This window comes from Tachypleus tridentatus, chromosome 6 (genome assembly GCF_004210375.1).
Source record: "Tachypleus tridentatus isolate NWPU-2018 chromosome 6, ASM421037v1, whole genome shotgun sequence".
In the NCBI taxonomy this organism is placed as follows: domain Eukaryota; kingdom Metazoa; phylum Arthropoda; class Merostomata; order Xiphosura; family Limulidae; genus Tachypleus; species Tachypleus tridentatus.
Window position 1 is genome coordinate 80,130,875 of NC_134830.1, and position 18,457 is coordinate 80,149,331.

Below are 18,457 nucleotides of genomic sequence, written 5' to 3' on the forward strand. Positions count from 1 at the left end.
GAATAATGTTTGGAAGAGGGAAAAAAGAAGCAAAGAAAGAAGAGGAAACAATAAAAAACAACATTGTCTCTGTGCAGAAACATAGATAAATATACTTCTAAAAATAAGATCCTACAATAGAGTTAATAATATTTTCTGCTTAGCTTGTAATTTGACTTAGGATAAATATTTAATTCTTAGGGTGGAAATATTACACCAAGCTTAAGTAACAAATAAAACTTTGTTCTTAATATGATATGATGTATAAACGACTGTGATGTTAAGAAATCGGATCCAACACGAAATCAGTTACAAAATGAAATAACACTGCGAGTCCCGAGCTTTATTCAAGATTGAAAATTGGGAAGAAAGAAAGTCCATCTTACAATCCTGGTATTGGATATAGCAGATATAGTGTTGTTAACATATTATTATAGATTCCACTTTAACTCCATTCGTAAGCTCAGAGAATCCCGAGAACGCTCATTGTATCGAGTTTCTTATGTTGTGATATACATAATAAATGATGCTATGCTTAGCGCCTATGCAGTTTACGACATTGTATCTTATAAGTATGGAGGTTTGTCACAGCTGACTTCAGAATTAAATATGCTACGTAACTTAAGGAACACACGTTCTTCAACTATAAAATAATGATATATTTCATGAATATAATTGTTAGAACAATAAGTAACAAAAGACAATACTGTAAGAAAAGTTGTTTATATATTTACCTATTCGTAGCACAATAACATAGTTAAAGATATTGAAATAATGATATGATCATTGAAACGTGTAATTCTGTAACAGTAAAACTAAAACTAAATATATTCAAAAATATTAAGATTTTTTGTTATGTTAATTACAATAAAACGTAAAAGAAATATTAAATTTCCTTCAGTTCAAACTACAGCCAATGTATCCCAGGACCTGAAGATGACCTAAGAAGGTCGAAACGTTGTTCTCTGCTTTATTAGTAAAAGTGTTAATACCCATACCAGCCGCCCTGAGATATATTTTCATTTCCAGTGAATTTTTAATCATTACGAGGTAGGCATAAAATTATACCGGATGATTCTAAAGTTCCTTTACAAGCAAATAGTTCAGAAATGAAGGGATGAGAGAAAATAATTATTAGTGCTATGGAATCAGGTGTTGTGAGCTTAACTTGTGATAATGATATTGAGTTCAGTTAAGGTCAGCTTCAATGTCATGTCCTTCAAAACTTATATTAGTACTCATCATATATGAAAAATGTAGCAAAAAACAAATGAAACATTTTAAACCAATAAGTCTCCAAACTGCTCAGCAATAACAACAACTACAGGTATAAATGCATGTGAGTATTCCGGTTGCGTCAAATGTATAATGTTTTCAGTTGTCTTTTACTCATAAACGTGAACCTATATTTATATAGCATTTCAAGAATACGCAGCACTCATTGTACTAACTTCTTCTTAATCAGTCAGCAGACAAGATGTTTAAGATACTAAAAATAATTACTTAGTCCCATTTATAACTCAGTGCAAGTGCTGAATCGAATGATGTTCCAGGCTTCATATTTATTTTTTAATCAATAGCTATGTTTAAAGTAGTGCTCAAGTGTGATAAATTATAATATGACGGTTTCTTTGCCAATACCAATTTTTGGTTTACTCAAACCGTAAATAAGCCTGTAGTACGCAGCTATTGATACACATTAATGTCATCTGACGTGAAGCATTATTTTTATGACAACCTCCTAGCAGCCTTGGTATCCTGGTAATACTGTCCATGCAGTAGGATGGTGTTATGTTATTCTTCAACTAAATACCGATCTATTATTTAAATAGAATGAAGACAGTTGCAGCATAATGCTCGTGTGATACCTTATGTAAGATTTTCATTTTAATATTTTTAATCTTTTAGACCCTTCAAAGGTAACATACATATGCAAAATTCGACCTTATAAATTGAGCCTAAGCTTTGTTTTTATATGCTCTGTTTTTACTTTTTGTGGTAAAATTTCATAAGTATGGAATGGGTGCATTTATGCCTAAGACTGTTGCTACTAGTTTATTAAAGATTGGTTTGAAATGTTTCACGTGTTATTGTCTATACCTTTATAACAGGGCTCGAACGACATCATTTCAAGAAAATCATTATAGAAGGTTCAATGATTTTTGTATGATAATATAATTTTTAACACCCTTAATATTTATCTAATATATTAGAAATGTGAAAAATGTAAGCTTTTAAATATGATAGTATTATAAAATTTTATCACAGATGTGAATATTTGCTTCATTAGAGAAGCTATTTTCTGTAAAATAATTTAAGAATTGTTAAATATTTTTGAAACATTGAGAATATGTACAGAATATGAGCTTTACCATACCATTTGTACTAGTACTAGAGGACTTGCTTGAGGCTTTCCCATCTTGACTTTTTGGTTTACGTTTTCGGGTTTGGATTGAATCTTTCTTCATGGCTAGTGGCCGATTTACCTACAAAAATGGAGCATAATGAAGAAAACACCAATTGGTTTAAGGGTTATCTGTGTAAGACATCAATAAATTAATAATAATTCTTAATACATTACATACTGATTAATAATGTACTCACAAAAAATATATATATGAAGCTGTTAAATCTATTCATGTAAAGCAACAATCTCCTTGGAAATGTAAATCTAAATTTTTCATGAAACAAATAAGAGATGAATATCTATACTTCCTTAACAATAACGATGAAAACCTTTATCTGTTATGAAAGTAAAATACTGGTACAGTTATTCATTTGTTTGTTATTAAGCACGAAGTTACACGATGGTTTCCATGTGTTGTAACTACCGTGAGTGTCAAAAAGCGATAGTTAACGTTATAAGTCCTCACATTTACCTCTGTGGCATCAGGTGATGGGCAGACTTCTTTAAATGTATTTTAATTTCATCTAATAACTGTGATAAGACGGTTCTGACGCTCTTAAAAATTTCGTTATGAGAAACTGACTTTCATTATAAAAGTTAAGTTTACAGCATCCTACTTCACACCATCCATGTTAAGGGATTGACCGTCACCTTTATACTCACAACTTTGTGATATCGCATGCGTTCAAACGCGGCTCTCAAACACTAAAATCTAAAGCTGTACAAAAGGACCCCCAAACCGCGCCCAAAAATGTGATCTTCTTACTAAATATTCTCATAATAACCAGTCTTCTTAAAACTGTAACATGTAAGTTGATTTTATTTAAGGCGTTTTGCGATAAGTTCACTGAAACAGTGTCTTAGTAATTAAATACTGGAAAGATAAAGTCAGGAATTAAACATTACAAGCAAGCAGATCAGTGATAAAGAATCACCATAGAAAACATGCAGGTTCATTATGACGTATCAATAATCTTCACATTTCATTCGTGGTTGATGTAAAACTGTTTCAGTCTTAACATAATTAGCTGGATTAAAGTGGAAGAAGAACTGGAAGATAAGGTGTCAAACAGTGCCATTAAAGCAACTGTTTTCAGGTATGATTTAATTTTTGTTTAACAATGAATACACAGGGAAGTAATGAAGACCTCAATTTCCTCCTGATGATAGTAAGTAGAAAATTTTATATCACTTTGAATTCAACGCATCTTATGTGAAATGAAGCCTTGTAATAATAGTAAAAAAGCATTATTTCGTGAGAAACCCCTTTCTAAGGGTTTAATTGTTTCTAAGTCTAAACGTCGCCTTTAATAAGCATAATTTTAATTAATGCAGAACTTTAAAAACTGCATTTAAAGAGTGTGTTATTAGAGTTAACTATTAACATAATCAGAGCAAAGTAATGATCCTTAAAATTTACCGATTGTATAAAAGATGAACAGAAAGCACGTAATGGAATTCACGTTAGGGAAGAGAGTGATAACGGCTAGAAAAAGGAGTAAACCAATGATTAATAGGTAAACCTATACGTCTTTGTATTTGTCAACGATGCTATCCTATGGTTTTTGAGTTAGCTTTACAAATAAACATATTAAGTAGATAATGAAGTCTGAATAAAACATAGAAACAGAAACTATAGTTACATGCTGAACACTGGCATATTCAAACAAACTTACTAAGTCTGCATATTCAGAGATAATGAACAGTGATAGTTAAGCATATTGACAAATCATTATAGTCAGACGCACTGGCTGATCAGTCAATAAACTCACGTAGAGAAATTAGCGAACATACTGTCTAATCTATACAGATTTACAGAATATTAATACAGTAAAGATATAAAAAACACGTAACCTAGTTAGACATACTGGTCAACAGACATAAGTACATGAACAAGCCAAGTATCAAGCATACTGACCAAATCAAAATAACTCACAGTAAACTAACCAGTTTATTTAAATAAGGATTTACAGACTACCTATTTAGTTCCCTTAACGCCTATTTTGTTTGTTTGTTTTGCTGTTAAATTCAAAGTTACAAAAAGGATATCGTAACGCGGCTTTGAGCGTTATGAGCTTTCAGACTTGCCATTGTATCACTGGGGAAACTTTATGCCTAATAACCCGAAAAGAGCAAAATATATATGGATCCATCAGAGAAAAAAGTTATCGATCAAGTATTTTAAAACTAGACACGTGTAATACTCACATTATGTAGTTTGTAATATAAGCCACAAGCGTTACAAACTGGTTCCCCGTTATTACTTCTTCTCCATAAGGTAGTGTTACTTGTGTGGCAGTTAGAGCAAATCAAGCCAGCTCTTCTGTTGTTTGACTGCTACAAGAAGAAAATCGTAATATCATTATATTGAAAATAGGTAGGAACGAGTTTCAATTATTTAGTGGATAACTATTAATTTATTCTAGGATAGAAATGGTAGAAGTATTAATTGTTTTCTGCTAGATACGCATTGAGTTCAATAAAAAATAATTAATAAAAGTGTATTCTATGTAGGCACTACAAAGGTATTTTATAGCAGGTGTAAAAATATCTAACCTAGGAACACGTATATAATTTTTAAAGCTACTACAACTCATCAATACTAAAACTTTTCAAGTTTCAAGAAGATAAACACGTATTGACTTTTACTCTATTGTAACATGATATTTTACGCAAATAAAGCTTGAAAATTTACCATTGACACCACACTTGTTTTCAACAAAGCTCGTTAATTTCAATGAATGTGATTATCAACCCTTTATATCTAAACTCCAAACTCTTGATGGATGAAATAATTTATAACGGTAGGCTATCAGCGTATCAGTCGCTCCTCTGCTAGAAAGGTAGAAATCGGTGCAACATTATTCGAAACTCTACTGAAAAACTACAGCATCTGGGTATCAGATACGTGTTCTAACGTCTTACAACCGGTTTCATAAAACCAGCTTTAATGAACATTAGTATGCTGTCAACTAACACCATGTGTATTTTATCTTTTTTAAAGTGTATTATCGATAATATGAATGTAAACTGTTAATCCTTTTTTGTAACCTAAAATTTCTAGAGTTCAAAAGGAACACAAAACTTTAATACTGTTACTTCTTTTAGAAATATAATGCATTCTTATTGCAGTGATTTTTTATAAAAAACATATTTCTGACATTCAGTTTTAATCTTTGACAAAACTTTTAAAACGTAAATAGTAATATACGTCAACAAATTATATATTAAGTCGAATTCCAGAAATAGTTTCATAGGCTTTATTTCTAATTTCTTTCGTCTGCATATTTTCAGTAATACTCTAAATATACCTGACTATCACCTAGTGGAAAAATCACTCACAAGAATTTTTAAAAAAGCTGATCAAATTATTAGTGCTGAAAATTTTATGTAATAAATTCAACTTACTTAACTGGACGGGTATTTAATGATACAATTTTATTCAAATAATAAAAAAAAACATTTATCTCCAATATCAAATATTCTTTAAAAATAAATTGTCTAGAATAATTAATAGAATAATTTAAGAGTTAAAAGCTATATTGTAGTTTGTAAACCTTGATATGTAAAATTACATTAGCTAACAGAAATATAAAGTTATGGGGTTTCCATAGCTTCAACAAACCCTTATTTGTTTCAGCGTCGGTTTAACAAGAACTTGTGTTGATATTCAATTACATTAGAGTAATTGAAGTCGTTCTAAGGTGAGCCACAAATAGGCAGTGCAAATTATAATTCAGACAGCGCATTAGATTGATTTTATTAAGGCTGTGAACATTCCAAGATGTTTAAAGTCAAGGATATGTGTTTACGAACGTAATTTTCCTTTAATAATACGTGTTTCCCTTTTCTTTTCAGAATAAAAAAATGAATCTTTCTTCTTAAAACACTGATAAGAGAATAAACTAAAATTATGAAAACCTGACGAGAATTTAAAATATTAAGCACAGCTTTAATGAACATATTAGTGTACTTTTGACATAGGAAGAGAATTTTACGGCTGTTTACCTTTCTTAATTTAACTGAAATAGAAGTGACGCATTAGGTTCGTGTTATTTATTTATACCAGGCAAGCGAGGTAGTGGACACAGTGTCTTTAAATCACATATTAACTATTTATTGTTTATGATTAATAACGTTTGTATAAAAATGTGAAATTGTAATTTCTATTATTATAATTTTACTTATTTATTTTTTGCTCCTCTGGAAAAATATTTCATTTTTCACTTAATATTACAACATGAAGTTGAAATATATTTTGAAATATGCTTGCTATATTTTATACAAACGACATATAGAATTACAGATATCAGAAGTAAATGTACTATAATTCTAAGAATTTGTTTTCTTGAAGCAAACTTGACAACTAAGGAACTGAAGAGACATAATAAATAGAAAAATGTTTTTAAATTTAAATGTTTTAAAGCATTACCTTTCCTGGGCTTGCACTACATCCTTAAGTGAAACAATAAAAATGTAACAAGAGTTTTTTATTTTTGTTGCTGTGAAAATACTTACCTGCAATTACAAGATATAATTATAAAAGAATAGTATAGAGAGATACTTGAATTTTTAAATAAGACGATTTTGGTGTTTAGTTTGCGTAATATCTGTATTTTGGGTTATAATAGTTTGACACACACACACACACGTACAAACAATTAAATAAAGCTAATTCCTTCTGATTGACCAGAAACATAAAGTTATTTAAGCCAACACTAAACATTTTATTCCAAACATTCGCATTTCACTTACTTCTACAAATCTCATGAATAATTACACGTGAAACTAATAAAAAAAAGGCAGATGTATCGCAGATTAGTACTTACACCGTTTAAAATTATCTCGGCGTTTTTTAAAATAATATTTAAGTATAACAAGTGATAACGTGTTTTATACCAAGAAGAGTTAACTTTTGTTAAACTCAATATATTTTCATTATAAAACTATTGATAACTTTATGAATCAACAATATGAAATAACATAATAAGCACGAAAAATACATTTAACTCAGATTAAAATCCAACGTCTATTTTTTAAAAAGTATAAGTTTACATATGTATAAATGAGGTTGTGTGTAAAGGTGTCTGGGTTTCCTTTACTTGAATCCTGTGAATGGTGCAAAAACGGAAAGTTTTCCGCAAATATAAATATTATGCTTACCAATACAGCTTTCAATAAATCTAACTAGTTTTAGTACGGTTCGTAAAACATTCAACTGCGTCTCCTTTTATAGCTGAAATAACAAAATGACGCTTATTTGAAAGTAATTTTACAATAGTGATTTTTTCAAACCCTTAATTAACTTCAGTATGGTTAAGTGGACGTTTTAAACATTTTATATAATTTTACATTTGTAATAAAACAAATTATATATATTTTAATACAAGAGGCCTTTTTGTAAACCTTAATTATACTCATTGTATTTTAATTCTCTCTGATGTTCTTCTAAAAATACTTTAATAAAACATGCTTCGGATATATATTGGTATAGAATATATAATTGACTTCTTATATAACATATTAAGCATTCAAGGTATTTATTTTACTAAATAAAAAAGAAACTGATGAAAATTAATTTTGCCTAGCGTAACATCACATCATCCATATTATAGTAACATTAAATTTATTTTTGAATTTTCTTTTCGGATGTTATTATTCCGATATTTTCAAATTATATTTTTGGTCAAGGTTGTATTTTGGTGTAGGTTCAAGTACTTCTTACAATTTCTTGTAGTATTAGAAGTTCGTTATCAACTGTTTATTTATAATATAGTTAAACGGATGAAAATTATCAAAGATCAAAAACAATTTAAGGATAAGCTACTAGGTAAGTTACTTAGCAGCTAAATGTACAGGGTGTCCATAAATTATTCACCCCATTATGAGCCTTTATGAATTATCTATTGTATGAGCTACCTTGAAACGGTTTGCGCCAATTAATAACACAACTCAAGAATTTTTTTGTTAATTAAGTGAACTACCATAATTCAGTCAATAATTCAGTAAGCCATAATTCGATAAACTTCCACGTGAGGCCCATTAATAGCATGGAGAACATCAAGGCAGTAGGTGATTTCGTTCCAAACATTAAGAAGCATGTCTTGCGTGAAGGAAGCCAAAGTCTTTTCAATCCGGTGTCTTAATTCTGTGATGTTATTAACCTTTCTTGCATACACTCTGCCCTTTATGTAGCCCCATAAGAAAATCCAGAGACGTGATATCCGGGTTTCAGGTCTACCTTGCCCGATCCAATGAAAAGGGAATTTTTCACTGAGAAACCTGCTACATCTAAACCCCAGTGTGGCGGTGCCCCATCTTACTGAAAGAACACATGGGGCTACATATTCTCAAGATGAGGTGCAACGTACGCTTGAAGCATATCTAGGTAATTTTTAGCTTTCACAGTGTTCTCATGGAAGAAAAATGGTCCAATCACAGAGTTATGGGAGAGAGCCACCAAACGTTTTTCTCGGGACTGTCACGAAATAAAGAAAAAAATTCCTTGAGTTGTGTTATTAATTGACGCAAACCGTTTCAAGATGGTTGCTATAGTAAAGAATTTATAATGGGGTGAATAATTTATGGACACCCTGTATTTTGTGACATTTTTTATTTTGAAATATTCTTTTTTCATGTGATTCATTTCCATTTTTTTTTTCAGTTTTGTTAATTATACGGCTTTGCCTAAATTCATATTGCTTCTGAAAGAAAGAATCGATAAAATATTTATATTAGCACACTATGAAATGGCTTGTACAGTCTTGGCCAAAACTGATCTGTATTGATGTTATTGGCTAAATGTACGGATTAATTACAGAATAAATGCCCGAGGTAAGACAGAAGGTAGTGTATGATATGTGATATATGTACGAGTTGTTATTTTGGTCTGTATAAGTTGTTTTGAGCATTTGTCCATCAAAACACACATATACATACCTGTTTTGTACCAAATGGTATGTTTTTTTTTTAATAATCTTTTTCAAAACAAATCAATAATTTATTCACACAATTTTTCTGTGTGCGTGACAGAATTTATAGAAGGTCAAATTATTCGACTTTTTAAAAATAACATGAAGCAAACGGATAATGCCAGAACAGTAGAGTACCTCAAGTGTACTGCATACAGGTTCCTGAAACGTCATCGGACTAAAGAAAACGTTTCTCCAGGAAAGTATATTGGTAGTTGCAAAAAAAAAAAAAAAGATCAAAACTACTGCCTGAGATGACCATTTTTGATCAGGTCAACACAATCCAAGATTGAAAGAAGTCTTGCAATATGGTATGTTATGGTATGCAATGGTATGTTTTTTTTAATAATCTTTTTCAAAACAAATCAATAATTTATTCACACAATTTCTCTGTGTGCGTGACAGAATTTATAGAAGGTCAAATTATTCGACTTTTTAAAAATAACATGAAGCAAACGGATAATGCCAGAACAGTAGAGTACCTCAAGTGTACTGCATACAGGTTCCTGAAACGTCATCGGACTAAAGGAAACGTTTCTCCAGGAAAGTATATTGGTAGTTGCAAAAAAAAAAAAAAAAGATCAAAACTACTGCCTGAGATGACCATTTTTGATCCAAGATTGAAAGAAGTCTTGCAATACCTTACGAAAGGGGAATAGCATGGACACATTCATTCCCGATATTCAGAAGAACAGTGAATAGGATACTGACTAAACAAGATTATTTTGAAAGAAGAGCTGTCTGCAAACCAATATTAACCAGAATTCACTGACGTAACTGTGTTTGTTGAGCAAGACAGCATGTCAGTTTACAGTTAAAACACTGCGAGAAGTCATCTTTTGAGATGGGTTCAGTTGTCGGGTTGTTAAAGTTGATGGTAGGTTCGTGGTTTACCTAGCAAACAGATGAGGGAAATGTTTGGACAGCTGTTCATAATGGTGGAAAAGTGCTTTTCATATCCTCCAAGAAAATGTCAATGATGCTTATTACAAGCATTGCTGGAAACGATATTTCTGCCATATGCTAGGACAAGGTTTGGCAATAACTTCGTGTTTCAGGATGGCAATGCCACAACTTATAAAAAGCGCATTCACAGGATTATCTCGACCAGGAGGATCTTACAAGGTTGCCGTGACTAGAAAATCTCATAAATTGTAATCTTACTTAGAACTGTTGAGCAGAACTGAGTTGGAAAGTTGCTAACCACGACCCTAAATAAGTTACTTTAGCTGAGTTGCAGCACTTTCTAGTGAAAATTTGGGATGAAAGATGGTGGATTACATTAATAACTTCATTGACAGCATGCCACGTCGTCTTGTGGTAGTTAATAGAGTACGAGAAGAACCAAACAAGTACTAAATTTTTAATATTTATAAAACTTTGATTTTATAATTTGTTCTTATATGTTTTGTAAAGATTTGTTGAGGTAGTTGAAAAGCTGAATTACACATCTTTCTACAAGTATCTCATAAAATTGTTTACTCTTCTAATAAATCGTTCATGATGCCCATAGAACCTCTCTCATTATTCAAACTACATATGTAGATGTTTAACATAACATGCATTTCTCAGTTTTACAGCACTAACTTTATTTGTATACCATCTTAACAATAATGATCATATTTCTTACACAATATACAAATATTTTGGACAAGAATGTAAAATGTACAGTAGATTTATCTTTTATTGAAAACATAGCTTACGCTATAAATGTACTGGATAGATAAAATTGTTAGATAACTGAAAATAGATATTCCATATTTTAAAAAGAACAATAGTAAACCATTAAAAAACATAGGTATAGCACGTTCTTAGTACCGAATTTACACTTATATGTAATAACATTGATTAGGATAATAAAATTCCAAAACAAAACTAAATCTAAAACAGTTAATGTTATAAATTGGAGCTAACAAACTTAATAGAAACATAATCATCGTACTTGTAAAAAGGGTGTGAAATGCAAATACCTGTAAAATGCAGACAAATGATTAAAACATCTCGAATAAATTTAACTCAAATGTTTGTTGACATGCACATTGAACATGATTATAGATGCAGTGTAAGATCTTTTGTAAAAAACATTACTCAATTTGCCACAACGAAATTCTCTACATATATTTACTGACAGATTTATTTTGCTTAGTTTTAGCTATAAATTTATAGAAAGGATCAACATCTATCGTATTTATAAACATATTTTTCTGTTTCTGTAACAAACTGTTTTTGAATCACCATCTTGTTGATTAACGGGTTAGTCCAGTTTATACTAAATTGTACGAAGTTACGGGAAATACATTAATCACTGTTACTGGTTACTTTTTAATCCAAGCGGATGCAAGTTACAAATACTTTAGAGTTCTGGTTGTATTCATAAAACTGAATACACATTCTTTAATAGTCAAAAAATCATTGTGTCATTAACTTCCGATCAGAGCAAGCTACCTATTTAGATCAAAAATATAAATAAACCCTGTAATGAGGTAATAATTACATATAATAATCTTACTTGTGAAGATTATAATGCATTATTTTATCAGTTGGGTATCTTCGCTGTTAACAATATTTTCGGCAGTAAAGCAAATAATATCTAATAGGATCTGAGAAGTACAATTGGAGGTGTATTATATCAATTATTTTTTACAACCAATACATTATTCCTTTAACTCTAAACTAATATGTGTGTTGTTTTTTTTATAATGAAGCCCCATCGAGCTATCTGCAATGTCTATAAAGAATATCGAACCCTTGATTTGTAAATTCGAAGACTTACCGCTGTTCCACAGTGACACACGTCTATAAAATCATCTGACAAGTTCTTAACATTTCAGTTAAAATCATTCTATATTACCAATGAAACCAAGGGTGGAAGGATACATAAAAATAATAAATAACTTCTAAAACATTTTGGAGACTATTTAATAATAATTCAAAGAATCGAAATTAAAAAAGAAAGGTCGTGGAAAATTTTTGAAAGATGTTGAGAGAGTGTGAAATGGGTAAAGTGATAGAATAAATGATAAACACGTCTACCGCATTTATAAGAGAAAGTAATTTAAATATGGAAAATACCTTTTAATATAATGTGGATACTAGAGTTATTGCTATGCAATAACATATGCAGTTCTTCTGAAGAAGACACTTAAAAGGAATAGAACAGGAAACTTGATTCATGTTAAGTGTTCAGTCAATACCATGCAGCTAAATTCACTACTGTACAGAAATATTCTCGTAAAAAGATTTAGAGTAACTACTGTAAAAAACATAAGAATTTGTTTTTATTGGGAGGAAATTGATAGACAACATATCTGGCTCTTTGTTAAACACTTTTCAAGAAATTCAGAACAGAGTTACTTCTCTTATCGTAACCGTTCTCTTTGGAGCAGTAGAGTATGTTATGAAATATTTCAGTTTCCACAGCTATGTGTTCCTGAAACTGTTTTATATTATCAGAAACATTCCATGTAATCACTTTTTTAGTTTCAGATTAAATTTCCACTTTTATTTTTTCCTAGCTCACACAGCGCCTCAAAGATTACGATGGAAAAGTGCAATGAAAAGCAAATTTGGTAGGATTTAAAATTATTTTCCATACGAATAGATAAATTATGAACTGGTAGATAAACAATCTGCTTTCAAAGTGAGAAGTCCATTAATAAAGTAAACTTAATTTAACACAAAGAAGCCGTAACAGTTGTCAGTCGTTAAGCTTGCTCTTTCAACTCTTTTTGAAATTATAAGTGTTGGAAAGAGATATCGCAAGTTACGTTCAGGAATATGATGATGAAGAACGAAATAAATTATTACACTGTTTGTTTAAAATGCGATACTATGAAACAGGTTTTACATGTTATTTATTTTAGTGGCGTAGATTCACACATTCATACCATTCAGAATAAAGACACTGTGCAACAAGCTGAAGCGAATTAAAGCACTGTACTTTGAGAGAAATTTTTCAGGTTGGATGTTCATCTGATTCTCGTTAAGAATACTTATATACACTTCAACATGCTCAAAATATGAAAAAAATCGTAAAAGCGGAGTTTTCCTGTTTCTTAACACTTTTTAAAAAATAAACATTAAAGATTAACTAGAAAGATAAATATTCAGCAAGTTCTCAGTGAAGTTATTCAAAGTTGAAAAGTTTACAACATCAGAATAAAATGCTGGATATTCAGATATGCTGGAGATAATCAGATAACGGACTTACAAATCTCACAAAAACATAGAAGTTTTGGTGATGTAACTGACGAACTTGAGTTAGAAATCGTTGACCATTTGAAACTGAGGGGCAAAGCTCAGATTAGGTTTATACACTTTTCCATTGTATAAGAAATAAGCAAATTGAATAAATTATTCCAAATACTGATTGAACAAAACTAAAACAACACTGCAAGCTATACAATAATGGGTCTAAAACTATCAGATCTTGTCTAGACACCATTTACAAAGAAGGGAAATTGCCTTCACTAGATGAAAGAGACAACAAGTAAAATAGCTATCTAGTGAAACAAAAGCTGAAGATAGATTTTGTAGTTACGTATTTCTCCGCACACGGTAACATGTTAAAACGCCCCCACGGCTGAAAGAGTGAGCAAGTTAGGTGCGACGGGGGGATTCGAACTCGCCACTCTCAACTTAACCACCCGACCTTTTAAACGTTTACATTATCTTTTTTTCTTACGATATTATTTTAAAACACAGTCCATCTTTTTCAAGACGATATTAAAATCAGGTAGCTCCTGATAGACAGAAATAAGCGAAAACGTATTCCGAAAAAAAACACCTTAAAATTGCATAGTTAGGAATGTTCAGTACTCAGTCAAACAAAGATTTCAGATATTTTAAAGTTTTTTTTTCTCTTGAGTGGAGGGTATAATTTGGCTTATGATACTGGCGGTTTAGGAGAAACTGTGTGTAGTCATATTTATAAAAATAGTTAGAAATACGAGTATCCAACAGCAAATATATATCACTTGAGAATCGATAATAGACATAAAACCATTATGGTATCAACCATACTGTCATTATGTTTGATGTAACTTATCATATCTTTAGCAATTGCATAAATAACGTATTAGAATATTTAATAAACAAAGCTGAAATAGAATTGCTATAGATTTACCTATAGTAATTAAATTTATTTAGCTATTAAATAATATTAATTGAAATATTTTCCCTACTAAATATTAATTCAGTTTCTCGAGGCGTGTCACACACTGGAGAAAATGGTGTCTCCTTTCTTGAATAATTATTACTCCTGTTGGTGATTATAGTTCTGTCTGTGCATATATATACTTCACACAAAATTTTTGTTTGTTTACTTGTTTCAAGCTAAGCATAAGGTTACATAACAAGCTCTCTGTGATCTGCCAACCACAAGTATCGAAACCCAATTTCTAACGTTGTAAGTCCACAGACATCCCGCTATGCCACTAAGTGGTCACAAAATCATATTACCCAAAAGGTGAAAATTGAGTTCCCGAGAAACTATTTTATTTCTTGAACAGTAACAATCTTATAAACAAATTAATTCAAATTTAATTGGAATGTTATCAGAAATCTCCGACTTTTTCAGATGCAAAAATTCCAGCTTTATTAAGATTTATTTATTATTATTTATTACACTCATATCTGTGAAATAAATTTTCTCAGAAAAATAACGCTATGTAGCACAAATTTTGCTCCTGAGTAGTATGTGTTATTTCTCAATTGCTTATGTTGTAAAAGTACAGAAAATAGCCATTATTCCCTTCAATCTTTGCTTTTGTGACCAAGATATTGAAATTTAGAAATTAACCTATTTTCCATGTAAAAACGGGAAAATTTGTACATTTTCATTTACATAAGGTCTGAATAATGTCAGTGACGCTTCCTCTGACTTGCGACTTGCACACTTTTATCTATAAAATCCCACTCCTTGAGCCTAGATGTCAAAAGCTCGGCATTCGACTTTCTTAGACCAGGATCTCTAATCAAATCATTCAGGTCTCTTTGATTGGGGTAGTAGGGGTGTCTCTCACAAGCTGCACCTCTGAAATTGTAATCTGGATCTTCAACGTCTACCTCCTCTTTTGATTTGCTGCTCTCTTCTGAGAATGGCTGCTTTCTCTTTGGCAGAGTGGGTACAGGGAGTTCAAAGCAGTCTGGCACTGGGGCAATGGATGATGGAAGGTCCGGATACATGATAACAGATGAATTCTTGCCAGCCCGATATTTGGAAGGGGCCACCATGCAGAAGTTGCAATTGCTTGAGTGGTCAGTGGGTTCACGCCAAATTCTTGGAACAGCGAATTTCATGGCTCTCTTCTTCCCTCTGTACCATCCTGCAAAAGAGCAAAATAAAATTCTTATTATGAAGAACAAATTTATTTCATCCACAACTAATATGTAAGAAATTCATGCAAAATATTTTATATGTGATATTTTTTCTATACTATTGGAACTTAAAAAAATACGTTTGAATTTTAAAAGGTCTAATATTTGTATAATATAAACTCTTACTATTCAAGCAAGTAAAATTGTCCATCTTACCTTCTAGAGTTTCTTTCCAGTGCTCACAGGTAAAATGAGGTGCCCAGGGTTTGTTTTGATTCCCCGACAGGCATGCCAAAATATGCCTTGTAGGCTTCACAAGTTAGAGCAGATGCTGTCACAGAGTACTTTTTAGCTCTTGTCTTGATAAATTGGCCACATACATAGCAGAATGCGTCTGGAGAATTCTTGCAGCTTTTTGATGCCATCTCTGATAAAATCAGATAGGTCTATGTGTTCACTTAGGCAGCTAGAACTAAATTGAAGCGGTGAGTGGTGAGCCCCTGTATATATATATTACTATGGAAAGCTCTAGAAAATTCTGAGATGTTCTTGAAAATTATTGTAAGTTCTACGACATTCTAGAAAGTTCTTAAAATGCTTGTAAGTTCGAGAAAATTCTCTATCAGCTACTCAGTACTGAATCTACCTGGAATGTTCCGGAAAATAGGTAAATTTGAAAATTTCATTACCCAGGTCACAAAAGCAAAGATTGAAGAGAAAAAACAGGTCTTTTCCATTTACTTTCGGCATAAGCAACAAGGAAATAACACTTTCTGCCCAGGAACAAGAAAAAGTAAAAATTTTGTTACATAGTGTAATAAATTTCTCAAACAAACAAGTTTTAAAAATGTTATTCTGAAGATTCAAAGAATGGAAAATAAATTATTATTTGCTAATTACAAATAAAATAAGTACGACAAAGTATCTGAAAACTTGATGTTTTATGTACGTACAAATATAATAGATATGATAATTATGGATGTTTGAATACCACAAATATATAATATTATTTAGATGATGAAAAATTTTGAATGTAACGAAACATCCATAATTATCTGTTCAATCCAAAAATGATTGTAAATGGTTTTTCCAATGCACAGTTAATGTAAGTCTGAGCACGTTTAACTTAGACAAAACATTAAAAGCTAGTTGTCAGAGCTTATTGACAAAAAAGTTTAAAGAAATCTGAATCTTACACACTTATAGTGTAGGTAGTTTTTTAATGACCACCTAAATTCACAAAACTTGTGAGATAAACGAAACAAATACATTTTCCACACAAGAACTGACAACAGGAAAATTTAATAAATACTACGCTTATACTCATATTAAAGTCGAACCCGATAAACTCTCTAAACAAAACAGTACGTAATTAAAATCAAGTACATTTATATTTTTTACGTATATGATTTTCTGTTGTTTTCTTTTTGGAGACAGTTGACAGATGACTCACAGCAGACGTCTGATAAATAGAACATGAAGACCTACTAGAACACTTGGACATTTGCTGTACTTACTTTCACACCACTTCCTATACACAAAGCAAAAGTTCCACTTCTTCCCGAGAAACGAAAACAAGTATTACAGTAAAACTTTTACACTAACGTTTAGTCTCCTCAAGTTGTTGAACTTTAACACAGAGATAAGATGATAAGGTAGCCATTAAATGCTAAGCTCGCAGTAAACTTCACGAACAAAATAAGAAACCTTTACTGTCTATTAATCTCTTATGCTATCTAATCTTCCAAGTGATCCTGTATGCAATCTCATTCCAATCACTACTTACCCAATCACTATTAAATTTGTTGACAAGTTTCCCTATATAAACTCACTAACACAAATTGTTTTTCTCCCGATACTCTTGTCCGTCAAGCGTTATTCTCGCGTTTATAAGACCCAAGTTTAATATTTAAAGCAAGTTAGACAAAGACAATAATCATAAACTATGTAGCGATAATAGCTGCCATCTAATAAAATATTGGTATTTATTAGTATTACAAAAGAGCACTATATTTTATAACACTATACGAAGAGTAACATATTGTAAAACATTTTACTGTTTAAGGTACACCTTGCCATATTCCAGTAAGATTAAGTTATAGCCTAAAAAGTGTGTTAAATGTAGAAAAAATACGCTTTTAAAAATGAAGCCTTCACAATATAAATAATTAAATTACTTCTGTTTTGTATTACATTTATTTTTTAAACGTGGATACCAAACTGTCTATGACAAAAATGTGTATGCTATAGACAGGGTGTTACAGCCTTTGAAAAATAAAATAGAATATATATTTACAATCAGCAAGTATGTTTCAAGAATTTATTATCATTTCAAATCGTTAAACAATAAAAGTGGAAATTGCACAATGTGCGCGTATAAATGTGGGATAGATACTAGACGTTTTGATACTATATTTATATATATATATATATATATATATATGGTATTTTTGTAAGTATGTTACATCAAGTTTAATACATAAAATGTATAAACTTTTAATTTTTCTGGTGTTTCAGTATGCGATTATGAAATGAGATGTATATTTTCCATATAAGTAATATATAATCTATGACGTATACTTCAAGAACAATCGTAGTTTTTGAAGCGATATTTGTTTTCTGAGGAACATCGAAGGTAAACTTCAAACACAATATTTTTGTTGTTGCACTTTTAACGCACATTTTAAAATTGCAGTTGTACTTTTAAACTATCACTGTGTCATGAAATTAACACATTTTCACAGGTTTTGAAACGCATTAATGAAATGAAACTTAAAGAGAT

At 30.9% G+C, this 18,457-nt stretch overlaps 2 protein-coding genes across 2 annotated transcripts in view; both read right to left on the reverse strand.

The window, feature by feature from the left end:
• LOC143252892 (GATA-binding factor 3-like) overlaps positions 1 to 18,457 on the reverse strand; it is a 70,567-nt gene that overhangs the window by 5,944 nt on the left and 46,166 nt on the right. The window contains exons 6-7 of the mRNA XM_076505711.1: positions 4,595 to 4,723; positions 2,357 to 2,465 (exon numbers count right to left, since the gene is read on the reverse strand). Coding sequence (XP_076361826.1) covers positions 2,357 to 2,465; positions 4,595 to 4,723 — 238 coding nt within the window. The remainder of the gene's footprint in view (positions 1 to 2,356; positions 2,466 to 4,594; positions 4,724 to 18,457) is intronic.
• LOC143252893 (uncharacterized) lies at positions 13,172 to 17,054 on the reverse strand. Its single transcript, XM_076505712.1, has 2 exons — positions 15,892 to 17,054; positions 13,172 to 15,683 (listed from the first exon to the last, which is right to left on the reverse strand). The coding sequence occupies exon 2, from the start codon at positions 15,655 to 15,657 to the stop codon at positions 15,220 to 15,222; it is 438 nt and encodes a 145-aa protein (XP_076361827.1). The 5' UTR covers positions 15,658 to 15,683; positions 15,892 to 17,054; the 3' UTR covers positions 13,172 to 15,219.

Coding starts and splice junctions, on each gene's coding strand:
- LOC143252893 (XM_076505712.1), bottom strand. CDS start 15,657: ATGAAATTCGCTGTTCCAAGAATTTGGCGTGAACCCACTGACCACTCA.